Genomic DNA, 26,679 nt, shown 5'->3' on the forward strand with positions numbered 1-26,679 from the left:
GGATGTAGACTAACATATTTTTTTATTTGACAATAACTCCAGCCCTATTCTTAAAACCTTCCTTTTACAATACATTACAAAATAAAGTTTGTCAGCTTCTTGTTTTTAATTTAGTCATAGTCTTGTGTCAAATGTACTTATTAGTTTTTTTATCATATTAAATTATTCTCACCCTGTTTTTGGTAAAGATTTTATGTCCAAACTGCATTTTAGTCTTCTTGCGTCATCAATAACACATGTTTATGTCACCAGTTCGTGTCTAATGACGTTTATGTGCCGTCTCACCATCGTTTTGTCTCATTTTTAGTTAACCAAATGAACAACATGGACAAAAATGTTACTAAATACCATTTTGTCCGTTAATGATTTAGTGTAGATGGTGATGCTTTGGCTCCCAGCGCTTCACACTGACTCACATCCTCACACATACACACTTTTCTAAGGAAAACACAATTATCATCTTATGGCCCCTCCATCCCAAATCATTCCCAAACACCGTTATGTCAATGGAAAACGGAATGTGTGACATCATCACCTAAACCCCCCACCTACACACACGTATGTACACACACTAAACTATTAGTGTGTTGACTGTGAGCTGCAGTGTGTTTCTTCTGATTCCATGCCAACCAGAGAGAGAGAGAACGAGAGAGAGAGTCTATAAAACTGAGTGGCCCACAGCACCTCATCAGGAGAGAATTAGATGTGAATGGACTTTGTTAAACTGGAGTCTCTTGTAGCTGAGACGCACACACACACACACACACACACACACACACACACACACACACACACACACACACACACACACACACACACACACACACACACACACACACACACACCAGAGTGGAAATAAGCGGGCATTGTCCGTTGGAATGTGCTAACCTGAATTAAACACCCAGCGCACTCCTATGAAAGATGAGTTAGATGAATTCAACTGGTACATTATTCATAACAAACACTTGCTTAACATAAAACATCATAAAGCAGTGTGTAGGCAAAGAAAAAAGTGATCAGATTCAAATGGGGCCGCAGATCATGAAGGCAATTTAAATCTAACAGAATTTAAGATGGGAAACCAAGAAATAAAAGACATGCTGCTCTTTTGTTAGATTTGGAGAGGGTCGGAGTTCATGAAAGTTAATCGATAAGAAAACATTTCCATATGAACTCACACTGATTGAAAGAACTACCAATGGAAACAAGGAAGCAACATCTTTATTTTCTTATAAGAGCTGCAACAGAAAACTCACATAAAGAACTCTGCACTTAATAGTTTTATTAAAATATACTTAAGATGTATAAATAAATTAGAAAATCTTACATAAGTCTGAACAATAGGAATGATTAATAATGACCCTTATATAACAGATTCTTAAAAGAGGATACAGGGAGACAAACAGGCCTATTAAAATGTTCCTGAAAAAACAAATCCTGAGTTCTCTGTGCAGAACTTGAACTAAACAAACCCCGGCGAGTTTCCGCTTCACTCCCCAGTAACAGCTCCTGTCTCCGTGCCGTGGCCCTCAGGGGTCTCCAAAGAGCAGGGAGAAGGGGAAGACATGGCTGCAGAGAGGGAGACAGATAACGTTAACGCACTGTGATTAATGGCTACTGCATATCATTATTACCAGGAAAAGACTCCATTTGTTTGGCATGCTGTGTCAGAGCGGAGCTGCTTCTCTGAGCGCCTCAGGTCATCTCCGCCTGTCTCAACACAGCCAGGAATATTGTCATCTCTGTGCTTATAATAGCTGGATTTCCCCGATCCATTTGAATCTTTGTCAACCTTCTTCTTTCAGATGTGCAGCAACAATTAGCTCTTGTTTCTCATGTGAGTGTTGAAATCAATCAAATCTACAAACAGTGACATCACCCTCATCTCTGAAGAAGGTATGAGTCTTATGCTTACTGTTTGCCAATTCACTGATATGATGTTGTTCTCAGCGTTAGCTTTTAGCGTGCTAACAAATCCCTGTTTGTTAGTATGGCTGCTCAGGGGCTTCATACAGACCTGGCTAGTCGACTCAGAATGCCTGGCCTCTCAGGGGTCACAGGGTCAGACTCTTCATCTTCTTCTTCATCTTCTTCCTCATCCTCTTCCATGGGCTCTATCGTCCCAGAATGCACTTCACCTGGAGTCCCACTTCCTTTCACTGTGACACCTGGTTTCTGCTGAGGGAGAGAATAAAAGGACAGAATATCAAATCTATTTTACAGTTATAGTAGTCAAATGTATTTTATTTCACCTTTTGCTCACACCTCCCACCAAAAAAGACTTGTCCCAGATTAGCTTTGCAAATGTATCTAATGCAGATCTAGAGTTATTAATACGTTTAAGCAGTGTACCTGCGTCTGTGATTCGAGCAATAATCCATAAATAGAGTTTGGATTCTTGTCTTTTACAAAATAATGTTTATCTGCCATTTCAGAATTTCAAGAATGCAGTTTCTGGCCAAATATATTAAAAACTCAGCTAGAGACAGAGTTTAAAATCAGGCTTTAGCATACAAACAGTACATCTGAGGGGTAGGGCTCAGTTAACGGTCAATTGGACTTCTTTATGAGCTTAAGAATGTACTTTTGATAACCTGAATATTGTCTCTTGGTCTTTTGACACTTCTCATGAGTTGGTTTGTGCCATGAACTTAATGACCGCCTTCATTGTTCAAGCGTAATCCTTTTTAAAGCTCCACACGATTAGTTGAAATCCTTTTTTCCACTTGAAACAAATGTGAGGGGAATAAGAGTGGACAGGAGTAAAAGAAACCAGGATCAGATGAGATGAGGAGGGAGCACAATTACCCAGAAACACACACTCTGTGCCTGATGTAATGCTTTTATTCACCTTGATCACACTTGTTTTGCTACCTGTCTGCACAAATGTTAGCTTGGGGCTACAATGCAGACAGAGGTGCTCCAAGAGTGTGTTTATAGATGTGATAGAGAGGAAATGAAAGGCTAAAATTAGAAGGAAATGTGTAATTCAATTTATTTAGAACAACTGTGGGATGAAATTACTTCATTTGACATTTAGGAAAATGTCAAATTTAGGAAAATGTCAAATCAGTGAAGCGGTTAGATTTGATGTGGACTTTTTTGTAGACGTAATTAAAAAATCACCTCATCAAAGCATCCTGCATCTTCTTTTGCATCTCTGACTGTATGTGGACGATCCAGAGAGAGCCTGCTGAGAGGTGGACATAAAAAAACAATAAGTTAAAATACATGAGGAACTAAGCTTTCTACTTTTAAATAAAGAACAAACTAGATACTGTACAGTCAAATTCAGGTGGCATTTAATATAAAACATCATTTAAATATGATTTACACAATTTATGTTATAGAAGAATACAGATACTTTATAGGAATAGGATCTTTGAAAAATAATAATGCCCATGCTTATCTTTTAAAACAAAAGCCTACTAAAGCTATTGTAGGTTAAAGCAGGTTTGTAACAGATTTGTGGGAGGGGGGTTTATATTCTGAGAAGAAACTTGATAGTATTAAAGTCATACCTTCATGGAAAAATATAATGAGGATATTCTCTCAGATGTAAGTGATAACGATACATTTAAAAAGTCACAAAAAACTTAAACATTATCCCGTAAATTCCTGAGAAAACAAAGAAAAAACAATAAATACATTTACAAAAAATACATCTGAAAATAATCAGTTTTTTTTGTCAATGAACAACGGGGCTCCACTTTGCAAGGTTTAAAAAAGCTCATCTTCAAATAGTAAATTGGTGGGTCTCGTGCCTCGTAGCGCATGACCTCCAAAGACCTTCAGTTAGATAATGTTGGATTAAATGGCGGATTACGCAGCCAACACCAACACTTCTCTGTTTGATGCCCCTTGTTGACAAGTCTGACAGCACACTGAGTCAAACTCATTCTTCTCTGTTCCCATTTTTCCAGCAGGTTTAACAGGAAAACAAACCATCTGTCTCTCCAGGGCATCACTCACAGCCTGTGAGAATACAAGTGTGTGTTGTATTTGTGTAGCACCTTTGTAAGGACATGTAAGTGTAATGGTCAGCGTGGTGAATATAATGCAATGAGAGTTTGATTTCCTGTGAGCTGGTAATGATGCTTGAGGCTCTGCTGCTTGCAGGATGTTTACACAGTTTGTGCATCTGAGTGTGTGTCCTTCAAGAAGAGACAATTCTGTTTATATAAGTTTAACACAAACTAGTTATTGTGTGTGTGTGCTTCTAAAATCATCATTTGCGCCCCACTGATCTGACTGTCAGTGTGATTGAGGTGGCGCCCGTTCGCCTCTTGTCTGTGTCAGAACTGCAAGAATCACTGGAGCGTGTGAGTGTGTGTTTCTGTGTTTGTGTGTGTGTGTTTCTGTGTTAGTGTATGTGTGTGTTTCTGTGTGTGTGTGTGTGTGTGTTTCTGTGTGTGTGTGTGTGTTTCTGTGTTAGTGTATGTGTGTGTTTCTGTGTGTGTGTGTGTTTCTGTGTTAGTGTATGTGTGTGTTTCTGTGTGTGTTGTGTGTGTGTTTCTGTGTTAGTGTATGTGTGTGTTTCTGTGTTAGTGTGTGTGTGTGAAGTAGGGCAGAATAGATGTCCCAGTGATTTTATGAATAAAAACACTTCTTTCTATCGCCACATTGTGAAATATAAGTGCATATTCGGGTGCGTACGACTACTGTTAGTACATATTCAGAAACAAATCTTAAAGTCATAAAGTTCACTAAGGAGCCCATATGTGAGCCTCTTTGCAACCACAGGGTAGGTTTTTAGTCAATGCATACATTTGTTTGCTCTTCTAAACACTTAGTCGTGGTTCCCTGTGAGGTTAAATGTGAGGTTAAATGTAGCTTCAGGTTACTGCAAAATACACTCACCCGACCGCAGAAGCCTTGCTTTTAGTCTCAAAATCCTGGTTTAAGTCCTTTAGTATGGCCTCCTCTAGTGGTGAACATCTTCTACAGCGCTTTGACCGGGGCTCAGAAACAGCAGCGTCTTTCTCCTAGAAAACATGCAGCAGTTACACCTTTTACTAGATACAAAGACGGTTTGATGAACCCTACATTTCATCTATGTTTTGTGTTACTCACTGAGCTCAGCTTCTCCTCTGCTTGCTTTGCTTCCTCTGCAAGATACATTACATGTGAGCCATCAATGCGCCTGATAGTACTGTATGTTGTGTCTCTTTGTGTACTGTTCTGTACTAAGACCTACAATGTCTGTTCTTTATCACACAGCTACATCAGCAGGACAATCAGTTAAAAACAGATGCCCATGTCTTTGTGCTAATAACATTTATTCGTTCCCCCTTTATGAATTCCCAGCCCTCACCATGCTGCATGTTTTTCTCCAGGTAGAGGGTCAGGCAGTAGGGGTAGGCTGCCAGCTTCCTGTCACCGTATTTGGGCACCACCTGACGCGCCCCTTCCCACCGCTTTTTATCTGGTACTCACAGTTAACAAAATACAGGTAATATCCAGTGAATATGCTTCAGGAGATTTATTCCTTGATCTGTGTTTAGTAAAGTATAATGAACAAAGATGCTACCGTGCAATTTGCTAAAGCATCACAATGAATTATGGTGATCTCAAGACTGAACTTTAGTTGTGTCACGCCCTGGATTTATTTTGTTACAGCAACAAGTAGAAGTAGAAGTAATTTTGGTGAAAATTGGTGAGCTCGTGCCCATGTTTAAAGGTGACACAGGCTGGAAGTGTGGTAGAGAGATACACAGCAATGGGATAGGAAGAAAGCTGACTGAAAAAAGAAATACTGTTCATGAATAAAATATGTCAAAGGATACAGGGGAAGATATTGAAGTGGGCACTAAAGAAGGGTTGGAGACTGTCCAGGTTGCCAAGAACCGTTCTGATAATTTCCTAAAAACAGAAAAAGAGAAAGTACGAGACGGAGTTACAAAGGAAAAAGAAAACTGTGAACAAGAAGGGGTCAGTTAAGTGTGAATGTAGACATTTAATTTAAGAATAGTGTGAACAAAACACATGTGAGTGCTGTGCATGCAGTAACCAAAATTACCTCCAGTTCCTGATTGAAGCAGTTTCCTCCCATGACCTCTTCTCCCCTGATGAAAAATAAACACATCACAATGTGCTTTTTACACTTTTTTTCTGAAAAGCTTCTGCAGCCTTAAGGCATTTCAGGATCAGTTAGGACTTTTAGTTAGAGGCTTTATCCCTGAATCAAAGCAGACAGATCCCGTGGGGCCTTTGATCCACTTTTTCTCCTCTTTTCACAGATGAAACAAAATAAGACACACATCAGAATGTGTAACAGCAGCCATTACAGGCAGTAGTGTTAGAAGAAAACAAGTTAAAAAGGAGAGAAAAGATCAATGTTTCCTCTGTTGCCTGAAGCTCAGCCATCTCCCCAACTGCTTTTAAGATTTAGGAACATTTTGCAATGCTTTGCGAGATTGAATCTCGAGGGAAAAAAGGAAAGGAGGTAGGGAAGGACATAAGAGTGGATACCATTAATAGTCTTACTGTTGTTTTTCTTAGTGGCCTGTGTTGTTTTTCTCTGATTTCAAGAAAGAAGGACAATAATTCCTGTCTTTAGTTGCTCTAAGAGCCTTCTCTCTTTTTTTTTTAGGTACGCTTATCACTATTTGAATAATAATCACCAAAATGTGCGACCAGTAACTAACAGCTACTTTAGACAATGTTATTACTAGCATAGTAATCCCAGCTGGCCTGGTTTTGGACTGGTTCCTTCTTTATTATGTCACAATAGTCCCTTTTTCTCTTTGCTCCCCTTTAGGCTAAGCCCTGAGTAAAACAGCAAGACTGTACTGGGCTGTCTTGGTATGTATCTGCTGACTTGTCTCGCTCTTTTCAACAAAGAGAGCAGGAGAAGGGAAGAAAATATATCAAGAAATAAGGCAGGGCTGTGAAGATGTAAAGGACATTGTGTTTCTTGCCTGAAGCTGCAGCCTCCTCTTATCTTGATCTTGTAGATAAAACTACCAGCTCTGAAGAATCGAGTTTCAGCAAAAGTGGAGGAGAAGGCCTGCAGTGGCATGACTGACCTGACATGGTTTGGAAAACAAAATCACAAAAACAACAACAATTTATTGATGGACTTTTGGTTCAGAGGGCAACCAACATACAGTTCAATATAAGCGGGAATGTTAAATTGATTTAGCTAACTAGCTTGCACACATTTATAATCACATATTTATAGTGATTACATTTCCTTACTTAGTATATGAAATAATTGTCAAAAATATTTTTTTCTCATTCGCGCTCTGTTGAAATTACCGTAATGTCTAGAGAAACGGTGGGCATGAAGTTGGTATGTCGTCGAGCAGCAATGTACCTCCCCTCTACCAGCACGCCAACGGTTAAAATCATGACTGTCCATCAAACGCTCCTCGCCCCATGATTCGCTGGAAGAAGTGAGTTCCCGCCTTTGGATCGCGAGGCCTACTTTGATAAGCTACATTTTCTTCCAATCACCAGCGGCAGAGCAGGAGTCACTAGGTTTGTTTGAGATGAGCTGCGACTCGCCTCGAAAGTAGACGAGATAGAATAGCCGATTGCAGCTGGGGGAGGTCTCAAAAAGCTCGCCTGAAATCGGACAGCTCGGAGTCAAGGCTGCCGGTGTCTTTGTCCCGCGAGATTTCAACGTCTCATGCAGTCGACGAGCCTCCAGAGAGCAAGTGAGCAAGTCGTACAAAATTACTAACCTTCATGCAAAGCAAGACGGCGGTCTGCATCGTTCTCGCTCATCTCAAACGAGCCAAACGAGTCAAACGAGTGACGGAGAAAACCACCTCAAAGATCACATGTCTGTCATGTTACCACGCATAGCAGGAAAGAGTAGTTGTAAACATTAGAAGTAATTTCACGTTTGCCTTTATGAACTTTTGACTTGACTTCATGTTTATGGTGGGAATGCCTTTCTGTAAAGAAAGCTGTAGGGCATGGAACATTGTAAAATTGTATTTACAGTTACTGATTTTTCCTTGAAGTAAATTAATATTTAATATGTATGTCTCAGCTAACTCTCTCTCCCTTTGTGGTAGACCAACTGTCCTAACAGGGTGCCAAAAAGAACAATCAGATGTCTTCCTCTTCTTCACCTGCCGTGCTCCTAAATACTGGGGTTCAGATGCCCCTCCTGGGTCTGGGGACCTACAAGTTGGTGGGTCCTGAAGATGTCTATCAGGCTGTGGATGCAGCGCTGGCGGCAGGTTATCGGTCTTTTGACAGTGCAGCCGTCTACCGAAATGAAGCTGACCTGGGCCGAGTGCTGAAGGAGCTCCTTCCCAAACATGGCTTAACCAGAGAGGATGTGTTCATAACAAGGTGATATACATGGGTTGGCCTATAACTCATTTAAAACATACATAGAATGCAGCTGGAATATTTGATTACTGATTCGAAACTAAATCGTTTGCTGTATATAACCCTGATCATGTGATCTTTCTCCCTGCAGTAAGCTGGGCCCCAAGGATCAGGGGGAGGGAGCCATGGAAGGAGCCCTCCGCAGCCTGGCTCAGCTGGACCTGGGCTACATTGACCTCTACCTGATCCACTGGCCTGGCACACAGGGTTGTGTAGTGACTGACCAACGCAACCCAGGTAAAGAATCCGGATAAAGTCAAAGTTTTCCCTCGGGTACAAAAATGTAATTGAAATCATAACTGCGTATGCATGTGTTCAGTGGTGAAAGAAGTACTCAGATCTTTAACTTAAGTAGAAGTTGTAACATCAGTGTAAACATATTCTCTGTTCAAAATCCTAGTTACCCATGAATCAAATGTTTTATTAACAATTGCTTCACTAATGGTCAGTGTTATCCAAGTACAGCTACATTATGGAAGAGGGAGATAAACTGACATCTTGAATCTTATCTTTGATCGAGCCCCTGATTAATATTTAATTGCAGGTAACAGAGCTGAGAGTTGGGCCGCTCTGGAGAAGCTGCATGCCCAGGGGAAGCTGAAGGCCATCGGAGTGTCCAACTACACACCAGCACACATGAGGGAACTGATGCAGAGCTGCAAGATCCCTCCTGCTGTGCTGCAGGTAGGACACTGATAGAAGAGGAGGATGGATCAAATGTATAATAGTTTTTTAAGAGCTGATGCACACTGTGTTTTTAATTGTTTCTTCAGGTTGAGTTTCACCCAAAGTTCTGCCAGACAGAGCTGAGGAAAGTGTGTGAGGAATATGGAGTGTGTTTTCAAGCATACTCCTCCTTGGGAAAAGGAGATCTGGTCACTAACCCTGTGGTGCTGGAGGTGGCAAAGAACTGTGAACGCACGCCTGCACAGGTAACGCACAGGCATACAAACAAATGAAATACCTCTCAATTAACATTTTTGTGGCAGCCTCCCCTCTAGACATTATTTGGAAACCTTTAGGTCTGTTGTTCCCCTGCAGGTCCTGTTGCGCTGGGCTGTGCAGCAGGGTGTCCCAGTGCTGCCAAAGTCCTCAAATCCAGACAGAATAAAGGATAATGCCAGGCTTTTTGACTTCACACTGAGTGACACAGACATGGACAGACTTTCAGCTTTGGACTGTGGGCACAAGTTCTGCCGGGACGCATCACAGGTGGTTTGATAAACCACACATGGGCTCATATTAAGCGTCCTAAATGCTCTTCTTTCGTTTTTACTGGCAATTACAGGATACCACAACCAGAAAAAATGGGAAATTAGAAATGTATCAAATGTGCTGGGCTGATGTATTAAGGATTTAGTAAATGTACTTACTGAAATATCTAAGAGCTCTAGTAACATTTGGGACACATGTTTCCAATAATGTATACTGTTTATCATGACCAATAATCCATGAAACACTGAGCCTTTCAACAACAACAAAATATTGACATATGTGCCACCTTTTATAACTAGTAAACTGACTAGTTTAGACTTTAAAGTATTATTCCGTTTTTGTGTGTTCTAGCTTTGCATTTGAATTGTTAATGAACATATTTGCATTGAAAGAAATATGATTTCAGTGTCCTTTGTACTAGAGAACTTTAAAGAATTACACAGCGACTCACTTTTAAACGACTCTAAAATTCTTTATTCAAGACCGCATATACAAGAAGTTTCACAGCTGTAGAGAAAATTTACAAAAGTTATTTTAAAAAAAAAAGGAAAAGGAATTTTCAAAAAAAGAGGGAATATTGAAATTCTATTTTCTCCCCACATACATCTCCAGATTCAAGTAATACCAAGGATGGTTGCAAAACTCCAGGTTCCCAGGCAGGTCTCTCCTCTGGGGTGTGTTCACTGCTACTAATGTTTAACAGTCAAAACCACAATGTGAATTCCATCAATCGACATTTTATATTTTTCTCACAGTTGTGACTTTTTCTTGAGCGTAAAAGGTGACAGTGACGGTAAAAGTTAAGGCGGTAATCGGGTAAACAGACATGGCTGATAATGCACAGGTACACCACAGTTACAGCATGTTCAAGGCATTCATGTTGACAATATGATTTTCTTTTAAATTCATATCTGACCCTAAGCTCTGAACACCGTGTACAAACTCTTTATCAGCCGATGTACTGTTGTTCTCGTGTCAAAGTACAGGTCTACTAGGAGTGGAAACACTTTATTTAAACACCCTTTCCTTATTTCCCTATTGATCTGTTTAAGAAATGGGATATCAAATAATGGAGTCACTCTAATGGAGCTAAAATGTAACAGCCTAGTCTAACTGTATTCATTGAGTTGGGAGCTTTACCAAAACATATAGTAAACTTGATTGAATCTCAAAAAACAATGGCCCCTGTTTCAGATTGTCTAAAAATCTCTGATTAAAAAAAGGTTTCCCGTTTTAACCAAGTTTAGGAAAAGCTATAAAGGTTTTTTAGTTTGAAAGACGATACAAATGCAGCCCCCTAAGCCTGCAACACTTCACAACTCAACCCTACCAGTCAAGAGGAAGAGAGTTAGACCCAAGAAGAACAAACCTATTACCATTTTCAATAATCACATTGATAAACAATTCACAAATAGCCAATCCATGTAGAAGTCCCGATCTTAGTTAATATATAAGCCAGAATATAACGCCTAAAAAGCAAATCTAGATCAGCACTTAGACTTAAGGCTTCATACATTAAGATCCATTTTATTCAGATCCTAATGCAGATAAAGAGTGACCAACCTGCATGTAACTCATTGTTTTATAACCTTAAAAAGCGCTGGAAACTGATTTTCCTGAACAGATAGTTTTATAAAGACAAGTTTAAATCCCTTCCACCAGTGTTTGAAATGTGATTTTACTCTAAATCCACCTCCTTTATGCACTCGGTGCTGATTCAAATGAGGCTTGTGTGTAGGCTTCTTGTATAGCAGTTAATATATCCCCGCCCAAATATTTAAATTTGCAATTACATATCACAACAGCCATGGATTGTACACTGCCTATTGCTAGGTTGGCCAACCTTATTAAATAGCATGGTAACCTTGTAAAATAGTAACTCGATAAATACAAATCTGGCTAAAGCAACCCCTCCAGCACCCCTGCAATTTGATAAAATATTAACAAAATATTTACACATTAAAGTTACAAGGTCTTATTTTTTTTGCTCATCAAAGGCTTTGAAAAGATAAATTCACATTAGTTTGTGCTTTTTTTTATGTTATAGTAATGTCATTTTCTTCAGATATAATCTAAACCTGAAGTCTTACAAAAGATAGTATTTTCTGTTAGAGATTGTCCTTGTACAAGATTGTTCTTCTTTTGATAAATTTGAGATATAAAGCAGTTAATGATAGTCAAGTACGTACAGTTGTTTAAATTGTACTAGCTTGCAGGTAGTAGTAAAGGAAGTTAGATAAAGGCCTGAGCTGAATACTCTAAAAAATCCTTCCCATTCTATCCTCCATCCTCTGTTACCTGCAGGTCATTTTGGCACACAATTACAGTGGTCTCCACGAACTAACATTCGAAGCAAAACAAGCATAAGTAACACATTTCCTCAAGAAGATGAGGAAGGAAATTCTAACAGCATTCAAGGTGGCCTTGGGTGTTTTGATTCCAGTGCATTTATACCTCTCCATCCACAGTATATTGCATAGTGTTGATGGGAGAGACAACTGAAGTGGTTAGCACCTTTTAAACTGAGTAGTCGACGCTCAAATCCACTTAATGCTGGTCTTTCTTTATGTTTTCAAGAGCTCTTCTCTCCTCTCCTCTCTTGGCCCGTCTTTTTATCCATTCTATGGGGTTTAGATAGCCACCAGTCCATCCTCATGCCTGACTGACTCTTACCATTTCACAGTGCGCTGCCCAGCTATATAGTTAACATCAAAACCAACACAAATGCAATTTTTTTTACCTAAATGTAGTTACCAATGACGTATAAAAATGACATGACTAGGATGGGACACTTGGCCACGCCTTTGTGTTTTTGGATCTTTTTGTTCAAACCAACCTTTCTGCCATCAGAGCAGGTCTTTTTGTTCTCATCACGATTGTTCTCCTGGCTTCCCCATTGCTTTCTTCTCATTCCTTGAACCTCAAGTCCCTCTTAATTTCCTCTCCCGGTGCTTATTCGTTGCGGTGAGTGTGGTTCTCATGGTGGTTGTTCTCTCCCTCCATCTCCTGGTGACTGAAGAGGTAGCTCCACCAGGTTTTCGAGTGTGGCATCTGTTTGGCTGGCCCGGGACTTCTCACCTTTTTCATTTCCTGCGCAAAATAGAGACAATGTTTAAGACATGTGACATTATGTGATATTATCTAGGGGGGGGGAATCTCAATCAAAAAATATCAATTGATGCCCTTAAGTAGAGTGGGATCATGGCCGTTTTTGCAATTAATAACAATAAAAAAAAGCAGAATCATGTTAAAGGCAGTGTTTTTTAAACGATATGATATACAGTTAAAAACATCTAGGATCTAAAAAGTAGATCATAAAAATGTGGCTTCAAATTGGATATAAGTAAATGTATGACGCATGTTCTAAAAGGACAATAAACCATCACTGGCAGCCAAATAAAACACACCTTAATTACACATCACATTTTCTCTGGGTTTGAAAACTGTTGGAACATTTGTTAACAAAATGAATAACATAGATTTAGTCAATCCTTTGGAATGTTAAAACTACTTTTTTTTTGTCATTATTCCCCACATTTTCAAATACAACTGAAGATGGACTTCCACCCTCTGACCCCTCGTTCTCACCCCTTTGTCCAGCATGCTGTCGAACTCGTCGCTCATCCTCCGGAGCTGCCGGCCGTATTTCTTGGCTGCCCACAGAGCAGGGGGAGCTGACTTGGACCGTCCCCTGAATGGAGCACCCTCCGTGGGCGTGCCGGCTTCGTCTTCCCCCCGAGCCTGGAGCTCCTCGTCTCTGGAGACAGTGTAGGCGTGGGACTCTGAGTTGAGCCTGGTTCGCCCGGTCCCTTTAAAGAAACAAAGGTGAGAGGAGTTAGTAATGGAGCAGAAATACACTTTTGGGTCCCACCTGGATCAGTTTGTGGTAAAGGATGCTCAAACATTGCTTGTTGTTTTTCCAGTTTTTAAAGCACTGTTTATTTCATTCCCATTTCTCACACAATTCCTTGAGTTTTCCTACCTGTCAATCTGAGCTCAGGAAGGGTGAGGGAGTGTCGTTGAGGGAGCTGCGGCCCCTGCACAGGGGACGGTTGGATATGTTCTCCTTCCTCCTCTGATGAGTCTGAGTCACTGTCAGAAATATTAAAGTGTGCAGCCATCGTCACATCTAGAGAAGTAAGATTCCCAAACATTGGAAAGAGGGAAACATGAATGAATTACTACTTATGGCAGACAATGAAATAGTCATAAGTAGATGTACATGCTGTGCACATATTATTGTGGGTACATTTCATTGTTATTAAACCACAGCTGGATGATATCAGTGTTGCCCTGCACTTGACCTGTATGAGATAACAATAAATAGAAATGTCCATTCTAATGTAAAGCTAAATGTGCTCCTATACAGTAAATATCTATTATAAAGAAGAGCAAGGCTGCAAAAATGTGTCCATATAGCAAGTGTGCTTTTGTTTTACTAAGCTAATTATTCGAGAGTTTTAAAATGGCATCATCCATTGTATGGCTGATGCTGCCTAACACACCCAGCAGCATATATGTTACGCTTCCCTGGCATAATACAGTCCAAAGGTATTCACAGTGAGATAACCGACCTGTTTTGGAAACACGGACCAATATTTGATATCATAAACCACCCGTTGTTACACGGTTTTTAAAAGAAGCCAGCACACCTTCCTCTCCGGTCAACACGCTGACTCGCTTGTTTTGTTGTTGTTGACTGAAGAGGACAAAAGAAACTTACTGCAGGGCGGAAGCTGCTCGGGAGCTAAATTAGTTCGTTAAAAAGGAGTATTAATAGGTTTCCTTACCCGAAATCATTTTAGCGGGTGCCCGAAAAGTGCGAGTGTGTCCTTAGCTGGCCTCATGCGGCCGCAGCTGTTGTTTTTGTTATCAGCGTCTTGTCTTTTTAATGTACAATACACTTTAGCTCCTCGCTCACCCAATCGCCGAGCGTCATTGTACCGCCGCTGCGCGATGACGTCACTGTTGCGAGCTAGGAACTGGACCGGTGCTTTGTTTGTCTCACCGGGTACCGTAATGCTCAGATTAGAGGCACAGCATGATTTAAAATGCACAGAAGTATTGGCATTTGTACTTGTATCCATCTTTTTCTATTTTAATCATTGGTGGATTCAGATCTTATACTACTAAAAGTAATACTACAGTTGTATACAACTCCATTACAAGTTAAAGTCCTTACTTAGGTTTTATATGCAAGAGAATAGTCCCTTTTAAGAGGCATTTTGTTATTAACTGGATTATTGGAATATTATTACTAATGTGATAATGTGCAAGCAGCCTTTTAATGTTGTAGCTGGTTGTTGTGTAAGTAGCAGCGTTTTAATTGTGTTGCTGGTCTAGGTGGAGATTATACTTACTTAGGCCTATACAGCCTACTGTTGGGTGGTTATGTTGCAGTTATGTAATGTGGTAACACGGGTTTAATGCATAAAATTGGATCATATTTAATTTACAGATGATCTGTTTTGAATAAAAATCTTAAAAGCCAAGGTTACTACTCTATTTAGTTCTCAAATGACAATGAAGTTTTGTAGTAAAGTAAAAGAAAGCATACAATCAATACTGAAGTAAACAACAGGCCTTTCTAAATTGTATTTCTGCACAAATTAATTGTTTCAAGGCTTTATTATATTACATGGTCGTCCTCAGCAGAATAAATACTTATTGTCTCTGCGGTAAAGTTGAGTATCATTCTCCATTATATCCATTCTCTCTATCCTGTCTAGAAAAGAGAACATCTATAAAATAACAGATAAACACTTAACATACATACTGACTGACTGACAGACCAGAAATATGGAAATACCTGAATAGGCTTGGTCCATGTTGGGTTGCCTGCTATAAAACGAGTTTCATTCTTCCTAAAGAACGCTCATTGCTTTCTCTCCTAAAGGAATTCAGAGACTGCAGGGTAAAGGTTAATTAATATGACATAGACATGGAGGGCAGTCCCATGTTACACAACAGTTATACGAGGTTTGCTTTTGTCAGATGTTGAAGCTGATAAGCAGAGGGTTGGGCGGGCATGCACGTGTAAACACGCAGATTGTGTCTTACTGAACATTAGGAAATAATCATTCTTTAAAGTGATTTTTATTTGTGTATGACGTGTTTGACATTTACACTCTTTTTTTCCTATTCTCTCTTACTGAGAAATGTAAGACGAGGAGAGGATAGAGTTTGTTGTCATGCCTGGTATGGGCAGCAGATGGCGATTCAGGCCCATAAAAACATTTTTACTGGTGTTGCTGAGCTGTGTTCCTCTTTTGTCTCACTGCTACATCATGTGTCACAGGTTGTGTGGTTTCCTGTGAAAATAGAGAATAATCCCATGTCTAGTTTTCTGATTTTGTAATAACGTGTTTTGCAACATGTGTATTTTTCTTGATGTCAGTATTGGGGTTTTCCATTAAAATTGCAATATGAAGTCTCCGTCAACGGGAACATAGAGTGGTTCTTATTCCCTGAAAAGCTGGCATTGCAGAAGTGATGCTTTTAACTGAGTCTTTCTTATTTGAAAACATGTCTTTTATTGTTTCTACGAAATCATTACAGTACTGTATATGGGGGGGGGGGGGGGCGTCTGTGCATCCACCACTGATTGCCTCTCTACTTTGCTCTCTTGCACTTTCCTCACATCAATGCGAGAGAGTCGACCATGTAATTATCTACCATTTATATCTAGAGCTGCCTCCATTCCTCTTCGACATCATCCTTCTCTCTCGCCTCTCTTGCATTAAGAGCCTCTTGTGGGATTAGAAAGAAAATTAGTGTATTTTGCTAAGTCAGTAAGTGACACTTGAGTAGGAGGAGCAAACTATTTTTGTCGAAACTGTGATGGGATTTGAGGCGATGCGATGCAGCTTCTTCTAATTCAGTGTATCCAAACAGAACTAATGTGAGTTTCTAAGCTTAGACAAACAGGCAGAGTCAGCTTTTGGTGTGAGGATGGTGCAGCTCTGGAAAACTACAGTTAACACTTGCCTCTTTTGAACTATTTTTAGAGGGATTATAGAAATAATACATGGAAGCTCAGTTTTCTTTTGGTTGGTTAGATTCCGGTGCTGTATCAGAGACCATACAGTTATTACAATCTTAATCTGTGTGTGCTAGTGTAAAGCCATGTTGTACTACATTTATACAATTTGAGAGTCATAACACTACTATCCATTCGAGTGTGTGAGTGAGAAAGACTTGTCCTGTACATGCTGGATGATTTTCACACACGTACACAGACAGAGTGTGTTTAAGTTTGCAGTGTAATCTTAAGGAACCTTACAATTAGCATCCATTTATATCTTCCTGTACCAGCCTCGCCCTGCCTCCCTGCCCCTCATCTGGTGATTATTTTGGGACACGGAGGCGTACGCACTCCCACACTGTCTCTAAACCACCACTCAGTGTGTGTGTGTGTGTGAGTGTGTGTGTGTGTGTGTGGCTGTTTGAGAGCAGCAGCGTTTCCAAGCGGCTCCCAAATGTTCCTTCCAATATAATGCCAGGGCACTGTCTGTCTGTCTGCCGCCGCCGCCGCAGCTTCACTCACCGTCCTTTGAAACATTTCCCCCTCTCTGCAGACTCCAGTTCAGTCTATGTGGGAGCTGAGCAGGATGCAGAGCATGTTTTTGAATTATTTGAAGTGGGAAAGCTTAGAGAGAAGAAGAAAGATGCTGTCAAAGAAGTGGGTTTCCCAATCCCTGAGAAAAAGATTAGAAGCACACCAGAAGTACTGACAGTGTGCACTTACAAATGAAGGAAGAAGCGACACAGTTACTGAGAAAGCAACAGATGTAGGATCAAAGGCAGACCATGACATAAGAGATGTACCTTAAGAGTGCAAAGAGAGAATTAAGGTAATAGGAGAGCAGAATAACTGGCCGACTTTTGGAAGACTGAGGAAGAGTCTGTGAGACGGATATCAGAGGAATGGCAAAAGTGTAAAGAAGAGCTGAAAAAGCAAACCTAACCTACATCAGAGTGAATACACTCTTCCAGCCTTCGCTACCAACCAGAGCACTTTCGTCGCTTCTTTCAGTACATGCTCATTATCTACAAGCCGCTCCCTCGCTATATAACTAAGTCACAGACTGTGATCACAAGGGCGGCATAACGCAGCTTTCTAATTTCATCCACCCCACCCTTGGTGCAGCCTTCCAATTTTATAACCCAGCTCTTCTTATAAACTAAAGTTTTGGGCTGAAAACGGTTTGCTTACTTTTTCTTAGGTAGATAAAAATACAAAAAATGTCCCCTTCAGCAAGACATTTGATGGAGGACCGTTGCTGAAATCTTTCTTTTCTTTTGACAAGTGAGAAAACTGTCATAGTGTTGAGGGAACTTTCCCCTCCCCTGTGCAAAAAAAGTTTTTGTTTCAAGAAGCTGTTCTCACCCAAATATCTCCAAACTTTAAAAGAACGGTTTGACATTTATGGAAATGAGTGATTTTGGCAAGAAAGCACATCACTCTAAGCAGAATTGTTGATTTTCTCATCATTGTATGTAAGCCGCCAAACCGTGGTGATGCAATCCGGAAACTGAGTTCTCTTCATGTTGAGGGCAGCAGTCGTGGGTATATAGCATGAACAGGAGGGGGCTGGGCACACCGCCCTGGGGGACTTCAGTGTTCAACAGTAGAGCGAAGGAGGTGTGACCACCCTTCTGAAAAGCCTGAGGTCTATTTGTAAGGATGTCCAATACTCAATCGCAGAGTGTGATACTCAAGCCTAAGGGGCTAAAGTTGCTAATCAGTTTCATGAGGGAGATTGTGTTGCTGCACAAACCCCATTCTAATGTAAGTGTTGTTATTTTTCAGAGGTGCTAGGGCAATGTAGAAGGTATCTTTTAATGATCTGTTTGCTTTGTACTGTATGCAGAATGGTGTAGATCCGGGGTGGCTGTTGTTTTGTAGAACCAGAAGACTTTTTAGGTATAGAATCGACTTGATGTCAGTGCTCGTCTTCACTTTTAGAAAGAGTCCTCTCACATCCGCTTTGTATACTGACAGTGACTGGTCCTCTGGAGGCGGGGCAGACTGACAGCGGACTCTTTGTTGAAGAGATCAAAACGAGCATAAAAGGTGTTAAGCTCATCTGTCGCATATGTGCTTGTCCCTGCAATGTTATGGCATTTACAGGTTAGTCTTTTATCAGCATTTTCCCCTTAAATGCGTCTAGGTCTGGGGGAAATCAGCAGTACAGATTTGACTGAAAATAAGTTCATGATACTGTTGACACAAACCAGGTTAAACACTGTAATTAACCCCTGCCTTGACTTTAGTGGACACACACACTCACTCCTACCCACGCCTGCTCTCTATCTTGTCAATGTGAAAGCCACCCACACTCTCATCCAGCCCTTCTCAACCCTCTAATATCATCAATTATGGTTGGGCTGTTTTCATGTGGTGTGAGTGGTACGTGTGCTCGGAGAGTTAATGTATATGTATACATGCTGCTCAGAAACATATGTATTCCATATGAAATCTGTTAGGTGCACACTGCCATTATGTTTTCTAATAATAGTTAATGAGTAGATGTAGTCTTTGAATTCCTCAGGCTGTGGAAATAAAATCATGGTAAGCGACGTCCTGTTCTCCAAATCATTCACATTCAATCCATTGCGTCCTGGCATATAGAAGTGCACAAGCTCAGTGTTTTAATTATTCACTGTTTGCTGCAACTTAATAATATATTATTAAGTAAGCATTATCACTATGCTGCTTTAATTGAATGCAATTAATTTAGCTTTTGTTGGCTAATCGGTTTATGTATTCCACCATTGAGGTCTGCCTGAAGCAAAACATTTTTCATGCTTCACTTAATTGTCATGGCAGAGCCTCCGTATTAGTCTTTTGTCCACATAGTGAGGTGCAAATTAGAAGACAAAATAATCAATTACTTCAAGCAGTATTAAAGAGGTTTGTATATACTGTACGTTCTTTTAAATGTTATCCTTTTAGGGTATAACATTTCTTTATGTATTACAAAAGTTAAACATTAGCTAACATTTGCAAGAAAAAATAAATTCTCAAGTTACTTTAGACATGACAGAATTAAAGGACACATTTTGTACTTGTTAGGAAGGAATACCAAAAGCAACAAGGAAAAAAAGCAGCAGCAGAAAATAAGCAAATATTCGAGTATTTTCTTAAAATGTTTAAAATGATATTGCCAGTCAAACTTTATGAATTGTATTGTTATTTCAAATCTATAATTGAAAAAAAGACTGGAATATGTAGAGTCCACAATGTTTGACTAAACTGTGTAGTTTAAAAAAAGAAAACCCTGGCTTTCCTGTGGAATTTTATTTTGATATATTTAAAGTCCACTTAGGAGGCCTGTCAAACTGCTACTCCCAGACATTGTATCTTAGCAATTATTAGGTCAGGTGCCACTCCAAGCCCTCCGTTTATCTTTCCATTATCACCAGAGGTCTAGGTAATCCATCCTCCTTAAAGATTTTATTTGCTTTGCTTTGACAGGGAGGCAGGAAATTGGATGGAGAGGCGCAGCGTGGTACAAAACAAGATGAGAAAACACGATATCTGCAGATCCGTCTTCCCCCATTGCCTTAATCCTCTGCCCCATCTTTCTCATTTCACCCACTCAGACTCCCAGCGTTTCCCCCTTTTTATTCTACCATTGTGTCTCCTCTTCCATTTCCCTGCCTTTTGTGCCTTCCGTCACTTTTGGTCCATCCGTGCCTTTCGTTTTTTTACCTTTTACCCCTTCTCTCAAATATCCCCCCCTCAAGCTCTCTCCATCTCTACCTTACGTCTTAATCTCTGTCTCCCCCTTCTCTCTCCCTCATCTTTACCTCCCCCATTGTGTATCTGGGTTGCTGACTGAACTAGTTCATTTCGTGCTTGCTTGCTGGTGGCGTCATGGCCCCTGGTTAATTGATGTATTGTTATAGAGACAAGCTGCTTGTTTGATTCAGTCAGGTGGTAACAAAGTCTTCATATTTTGCCCTAAAACCAGAACAAACTTAAAATCAAAATGTGATAAAAGCTTTCCATTACACAATGTGTTTGGAGTCACAAAATCATATAATGTTGGGTGATTACCAGTTTTGGAGTGTCTCACAATTCTGAAGGTATTTGTACTTTCCTTAAGTCTTTTTGATTTGTATTTTTATGCTACGTTTTAACTTATACTGCTCTACATTTCAGAGGGACCTATTGCTTTACACCACTTCATTTATTAAATTACTTTAAAATCCAGAATCAACATATATACAACTAGTAGTTATGTAATGTATGAACAATTTAGTTACTGGTTATTTTCAGATTAAGATGTTTGAGTATATAAAATACAATGCATTGTTTTACAGTAAATAAAACCACCCAACTGATTACAAAAATGCATATAATAACCTATTTTTCAGCCAGCTGCACCATATCAATAATCATAATACGAATCAGACTTTATAAAACGTACAAATCTGCACCTGGTGCAACTGTCATCCTGACAACCTCTGTAATGTCCAAATTGACCAATCAGAATCGAGAATCCAACTAAGCTGTGTAACAATATATAATTGTTTAGTTTGTAGCACTTCGGGATTTGAAGTCAAATATGAAGTGCTTTATAAATGAAACCCATTATTATTATCATTATTATTATTATTATTATTATTATTATTATTATTATTATAATAATGTCAGGACTGAAGATCCCATTTATATACTGATTAGTTACAATTTCTTCAACATTCTTGTATACTTTACTATACTATACTCTAGTCTAGAATGATTGAAGGAGTTTAACTTTTAAAATGTTGGTGTTGTTTTATTTAAATACAAAACTGACTTCTACCCCTGATGATTTCCCCATACAGTCTCATATTTTGTACAACTTTAGCTTTTGCCCTAATAACACTTTTTTTCTCTGTAAAGTTAGAAAAGTGCTGTAAAGCACTGTTGAAGGAGCAGCACAATTACATTAACAAACCGGGTGACACTAATGAGAACGTACACTGACTCCTGGCTCCAGCAAGTCCCAGTCAGCAAAACAGCAAGGGGATAAGTAACTGTAATTATCATAACAATACAAATCTGCTTACAAAATAATAAAATAACGGCTGTGATAGATGGCCATCATTACAAGGAAAGGAATGGGAATACATTTGCCAATTACCCAAAGTATTTTTCATCCCACTTCTGCTACTTGAAGCCCATTATATCATTCATCTAAAGTCTTGCGGGTCCAGTCCCCGCTGCAGGCGGTTCCACATCCCATCAACTACACATTTCTGCAAAGAGGGAAACATCTCAGTTTTACTATATTGAAAAGCATAAAAGCCCCAAGTTGAAAGTTAACACAATACGTGAGTCAAAATGCAACATGTGTGTGGAAGTACACTTGTGTGTGTTAGTGTATTAGTGGTCTGTGTTTGCAGTCGTATGAATCATAGGGAAAGGTCAGTATTGCTTGTGGGTAGAAGAGACAGAAGTGATGAATAGCACTTTGGTACCATTTCCCTTGCAACACCTCAGGTTATTTTGAACTGCTTGAGTGTGTGTGAGACACAGGAAGAAAGATTGTATAGAGGTGCATTTGAATACACATTTTTTTGCACCTGAATTTGCGTGTGTTTTTCTGTTTGTGAATGAGCCGAGACAAAGTTAAGGGCAATATTTATGTGTTGTAAAGTATTTGTGTACACAAGTTACAAATTGTTTGTGTTTGCGGCGGCGTGTAGATGATGAAGTACACACAATACATTTGATTTGAGCTTTTTTTCAGTGGAGTTTCAAAGATGCCCGGTGTTCAACCTGACCTATAGCTTCTTAGCATCTATTATTGCAACAAAAAGAAAAATATACTTGTGATAATACGTTAAATCACTTAGGAAATTGCCTTGTCATTCGCCATTTGGTGTCTGCTGCCTGGTGTGTTGCAAACCTGCAGCAAGTTCTCATGGTAGCTGTTCCCTAAGACGTGTTTCATTGGCAGCTACTTCTCCTTTATGAACGTTTACTGAACAATTACCGTACACAACTGCAACAACGGGCATAAGAATCTCAGACAAGAAAAACATTTCATTATTGGTGGAGATGTACGTCATAAATTGCGTCTTAACAATTAAAGTAAATCGCTTCTCGGTTTGCTGTTGGCTTTTAGTTTCTAAAGACAGCTTAGTGCCACCTTTGGTAACATCGGCATCATACATCCGTCATTCAGGGTGTATTTATATGGAATTTCAATAAGATCAAGCAGGAAACATGCTGGGATGCTGCGTTTGTCTCTAATAGATCTGATTGATTTCAGCCTCCTGATTGATATGCGGCTCCATTTCAATGCTGGTCAATAACCCAGCAGGCTGATGGAGGTTTCCACACCTCGTCTGAATCTTTTGTATGTGTGTTTGAGTGTAATACAGTATCAGACCATGACAGTTTAAATGCATGCATCTGCTTAAAAGGTATGTCTTTTATTTATACAGATAGATGTTGCAATAGTAGCTAGAGAACACAGCGTGTGTGTGTTTGTGCCCATAACAATCGGCCCCATTTAAGCACTTAGCCATCGACATTTGTTGTGATTGATGGTGGCCTAACGGCAAGATGCCAAAGCGACAAATGCACTTGTATGTCTGCTAAAGCCTTATTAACCTTGTGTGGACAGAAAGAAAACCATCAAGGAGAGGGGATTCGACCATGTATGTATCAGTGATTCTGAATCCATGTGTGGTTTTAATTAGCCTGAACATGACTTTATGGAAGAAGGAAAGAATGTATTATCGTGCATATTTCAGCTGGTGTGAGAGAGATACGGTGTATTGAAGCGGCGGCGCTCATCTTTTCCCTTTCAAATTATCAAGGCTCATTTGCTTGCAATCCTCCTCATCATCATTTAGTTGTGTTTTACAGCTCCCCTATGGACCATACTCAACATGACTTACAATTGCTTCCTTGGCCTGACACAATGAGTGCAAGATGACTTGGTAATAATCAGCAGCCAACAACGCTGTAAGATTAGAGATGGATCAGAATGCCTTCATTAGTAGTCTTCATGGCCAATATTTGAGCTGTGTTCCTGAGCACACGAGAGGATTCTGAAATGAGATTTGGGGTTTTGACCTTTATTTACCGAAGATGGTTTCACTAATCACAGTTGCTCCTTTCTAGCTACAAAATAATATCAGTCGGTGATAGTATTAGTGGTTGAATTTTGTCTATAGACCTTGTGATCCTCTCAGGAAAGCTATGCTATTCCAAGAAGTGAAAGTGATGTGAACGCAGTTTAGAAATGAGAAATCAATTCTTTTTTTCACTGGTTGTGAAATTGGTGTAGAATTGTCCACCGTCAACAAGGTCAGAAAGGGTTTGGTTCATCTTGGCTATGAAGAACTGTTTGACATTTTGTTTTTCTACTGAGGATAAAGTCGACTCGAGCACTATCCCCTCCTTTGAGTGCTGTAAATGGAGTCTTCACTTTCCCAAGGGATCGTACGCGTTGGCGGATAGAATAACATAGTAAATGCTTGAATGGCACCAAAGTAGACTCTGATTGCTTCATTATTGTACAGCCAGTTCACTGTGCAATCAATATTCACTACATAATGATAAGATTGAGCAAATAACCTGTCTATTGTCACTTTAAACAAAGAATGTAAAATCTGTTTATTAGAAGTTGGTTTATGTATGAACAAAGCCAAGCTAACTGTTTTTCAAAGCATTCATGCTAAGCTAACTAGCTGTTAGCTTCGTATTTACAAAACAGACATGAGAGGGGACAGTACATCCATAATTTTCTGCTGGTAAAGTTGGTTGCCCCTGTCATATATATAATATCCTCCTACCATAAAATTAAACACATGTTGCATTTCTGAATACAAGATGAAAGGAATTGTGTGTTATTGGTGCTTACTGTTAGGTAAAATGAATGCAGCCAGTGTAGACCAGCTTGTATCGAGTACAAAGGGAACATCAACAGGGGCCAAATCAGTGTGAAGAAACCTAGCCTACTTTGTAACTGGCTTTTTTGCTGTGCCAACTAGTCTTTTTGTCTGCCAAAAGAGTCTGTAACACATGAAAGAGACCAGGGAGTCAGTCCAAAACCAGCTTGAAAGATACGCTCTTAAGAAGAGTTTTTACAGGTGTCACCTTGGTAATAAAGGAAATGTTAGTTTGCTACCTTTTTAGTTTTTACGGTGGGGCCGATGTAACTTAATTATTCATTTGGATTTGAGGGGTCAATGGACCCCTGGGAGCCGGCTGTCATCTTGGCACCAAGTAATAGGCATCACCTGAGGATGGGAGTGACCTTGGCTAATTAAATGTGGTATTTCTGAAGTAATCTGTGTAAAACATGGGACAATTCTCATTATTTCTCCTGACAAAGGAATTGGTAAAGGAAAATTAAAAACATGAGTAGTTCACATAGGAGAAGGCTTTTCTCATTTGCCAAAGAAAGGTCTTGGACCTGAGCGACATTCTATTATACCGATTGCCTATTGTATGTACATAATGTATTCCACTATTAGGTTGCGATCAGATAAATAATAACCACATTTAGATTTCATAAATCATCTTGTTGTATGACGAAGACGACTGTACCCATTGTGTCACAGTTTTATATCAAGTTAGAGAAGCAACTTAATATTTCATGGAAAACAGAAAGTAACCTCCGGGCAGGAACTGTTCACACTTCATGGTATTCTGCTATATTACAGAAATAATACGGAGGGATCCGATTATTCTCTCATTGCCATAGAAACTGGGAAAAATTTAGCTTTCTCTGTAGTTATCATTGTGGTTTGATTTGGAGTGTAGTAGTGAGGCAGGCAGAAGCACTACGAGGTGATGGGGGAGGGTTACTAGGCGCTGAATCTGGGATGCTTTGATGTTGTGCAGGGAGGAGGGAATACAGCAGCGGTGGGATCGCATTCCCAGTAATCTCAATACATGGAACAGGATTCTGGTACAGTGACGTAAAACTCGATCTATAATTATTTATTCCGCTTGTTCTCACATTTAATTCCTTAGTTGTTTTTTGATTGCCTTTTGTCTTCAGTGTGGGTGTTAGACTCTTGTTTCTGTGATGTATAACCTTTACCTTCAATCAATTGGGACTCACCCTGCAGCGGTCCGAAATTGGCATTTCCATTTGAATGATACGAGGTATCTCAGTGGTTAATTTTCTAGCAGCTAATCAATGAATTGAGGAATTTAATGTTAAAATGAAAAATTGAGTTCCCGATACTGTATTTTTTTATTTTAGAAGAAAAATATTTTTGGTGATGTTTTCGTCATTTTTTTCTTTGGCAAGATAAATTAAACTATTGTAATTGAAGCCTGTATGTTACTGTGGGAACACATTGCGCAAACCTTTTCTATCTAAGTGTCATAAATCTCTGGTGAAACATTTGTTAAAGTGAAAGCTTTTTTCTTAGCATTTTGTACCATTTTGTTCAATGGATATATGGCGAGAAAAAAACAAGTCCTTGATGGATGTTATAATTTGGTCTACGAAAGGGAAACATATCTGGCCAATGCTGACTTTCAGTATGAAACGGTTAACCAGCATCAGCTCCCATTTTGTTAATGGTTAACGTTTATTTGACCCACCCTCCTTGACTTCCTCCCTCTGTGGACAAGTATTGTCAGTGTATTCTTAGCATGACCAACTGTAGCTTATTCCTCTTCACTACACAGCTCTATTGTTGTCCAAAGCCACACCCACCTTCATGATTGTGGGTACGGTAGTTTATTATGAGCCTTAAACAGGGTACAAACTTACTTAAAGCTTTTGGACTTCTCATGGGATTTCCTGACGATAACAAAACCAGAGACTAAAGGGTACATTTGCTATTGTTTCTATGTTTCTGTTTTTAAGTGACTACAGGGACATCAGTTCTGTAATTCAGTTCAGTATTGAGAAATAACTCTTCTTGACACACCAAACAGCCTGTGACGTAATTGGGCAATCCTGCACGGTCAATTTACGTCCACTTATAGTCCCTTTTTCTTCTTCTTCGGAAAACAGCCGTTGATTGTCTTATAAGTGTCATTATGGAAAAAAAACGCTTTTCTTTACCTTTGGCTTTATCCGCTTTGTTTCTGTCATGTGACAACGGTGGACCGCCCACCATGTTATTCATAAATGAATA

General features: G+C 39.6%; 3 protein-coding genes across 9 annotated transcripts; 1 reads left to right on the plus strand and 2 right to left on the minus strand.

Annotated features, from left to right (window-relative positions):
- Positions 1-1,201: 1,201 nt before the first annotated feature.
- majin (membrane anchored junction protein) lies at positions 1,202-7,532 on the minus strand. 5 transcript variants are annotated; one of them, XM_010774361.1, is made up of 10 exons: positions 7,261-7,532; positions 6,921-7,023; positions 6,020-6,065; positions 5,787-5,862; positions 5,315-5,425; positions 5,074-5,108; positions 4,861-4,985; positions 3,127-3,193; positions 2,018-2,178; positions 1,202-1,569 (listed from the first exon to the last, which is right to left on the minus strand). In XM_010774361.1, the coding sequence occupies exons 1-10, from the start codon at positions 7,361-7,363 to the stop codon at positions 1,530-1,532; spliced, it is 867 nt and encodes a 288-aa protein (XP_010772663.1). In that variant the 5' UTR covers positions 7,364-7,532; the 3' UTR covers positions 1,202-1,529. The 5 variants fall into 5 exon arrangements, with proteins under 5 accessions (XP_010772663.1, XP_010772667.1, XP_010772665.1 ...); XM_010774365.1 differs by having other exon boundaries at positions 2,018-2,175; positions 3,127-3,190; positions 7,261-7,359; XM_010774363.1 differs by having other exon boundaries at positions 3,127-3,190; positions 7,261-7,359.
- On the plus strand, positions 7,500-9,955 carry LOC104948199 (prostaglandin F synthase). 3 transcript variants are annotated; one of them, XM_010774358.1, is made up of 6 exons: positions 7,500-7,661; positions 8,028-8,310; positions 8,441-8,586; positions 8,894-9,033; positions 9,123-9,281; positions 9,391-9,955. In XM_010774358.1, the coding sequence occupies exons 2-6, from the start codon at positions 8,066-8,068 to the stop codon at positions 9,568-9,570; spliced, it is 870 nt and encodes a 289-aa protein (XP_010772660.1). In that variant the 5' UTR covers positions 7,500-7,661; positions 8,028-8,065; the 3' UTR covers positions 9,571-9,955. The 3 variants fall into 3 exon arrangements, with proteins under 3 accessions (XP_010772660.1, XP_010772661.1, XP_010772662.1); XM_010774359.1 differs by lacking the exon at positions 7,500-7,661 and adding an exon at positions 7,691-7,840; XM_010774360.1 differs by lacking the exon at positions 7,500-7,661 and adding an exon at positions 7,873-7,890.
- Positions 9,956-10,020: 65 nt separating this feature from the next.
- badb (BCL2 associated agonist of cell death b) lies at positions 10,021-14,516 on the minus strand. The gene is made up of 4 exons (XM_010774367.1): positions 14,355-14,516; positions 13,547-13,693; positions 13,153-13,373; positions 10,021-12,654 (listed from the first exon to the last, which is right to left on the minus strand). Exons 1-4 carry the CDS (start codon positions 14,362-14,364, stop codon positions 12,517-12,519), a joined length of 516 nt encoding a protein of 171 aa, XP_010772669.1. The 5' UTR covers positions 14,365-14,516; the 3' UTR covers positions 10,021-12,516.
- Between the last annotated feature and the right edge of the window lie 12,163 nt (positions 14,517-26,679).

Source organism: Notothenia coriiceps, unplaced genomic scaffold (assembly GCF_000735185.1).
Source record: "Notothenia coriiceps isolate Sejong01 unplaced genomic scaffold, NC01 NC01_scaffold00013906, whole genome shotgun sequence".
In the NCBI taxonomy this organism is placed as follows: Eukaryota; Metazoa; Chordata; class Actinopteri; order Perciformes; family Nototheniidae; genus Notothenia; species Notothenia coriiceps.

Coding starts and splice junctions, on each gene's coding strand:
- majin (XM_010774361.1), bottom strand. CDS start 7,363: ATGGACAGTCATGATTTTAACCGTTGGCGTGCTGGTAGAGGGGAGGTA. Junction 7,024..7,260: donor CCGTTTCTCTAGACATTACG/GTAATTTCAACA, acceptor ATGTCAGGTCAG/TCATGCCACTGCAGGCCTTC. Junction 6,066..6,920: donor AGAGGAGGCTGCAGCTTCAG/GCAAGAAACACA, acceptor ATTTTTCATCAG/GGGAGAAGAGGTCATGGGAG.
- LOC104948199 (XM_010774358.1), top strand. CDS start 8,066: ATGTCTTCCTCTTCTTCACCTGCCGTGCTCCTAAATACTGGGGTTCAG. Junction 8,311..8,440: donor GAGGATGTGTTCATAACAAG/GTGATATACATG, acceptor TTCTCCCTGCAG/TAAGCTGGGCCCCAAGGATC. Junction 9,282..9,390: donor GTGAACGCACGCCTGCACAG/GTAACGCACAGG, acceptor GTTCCCCTGCAG/GTCCTGTTGCGCTGGGCTGT.
- badb (XM_010774367.1), bottom strand. Junction 13,374..13,546: donor TCCTGAGCTCAGATTGACAG/GTAGGAAAACTC, acceptor GTTTCTTTAAAG/GGACCGGGCGAACCAGGCTC. Junction 12,655..13,152: donor ACAGCATGCTGGACAAAGGG/GTGAGAACGAGG, acceptor TATTTTGCGCAG/GAAATGAAAAAGGTGAGAAG.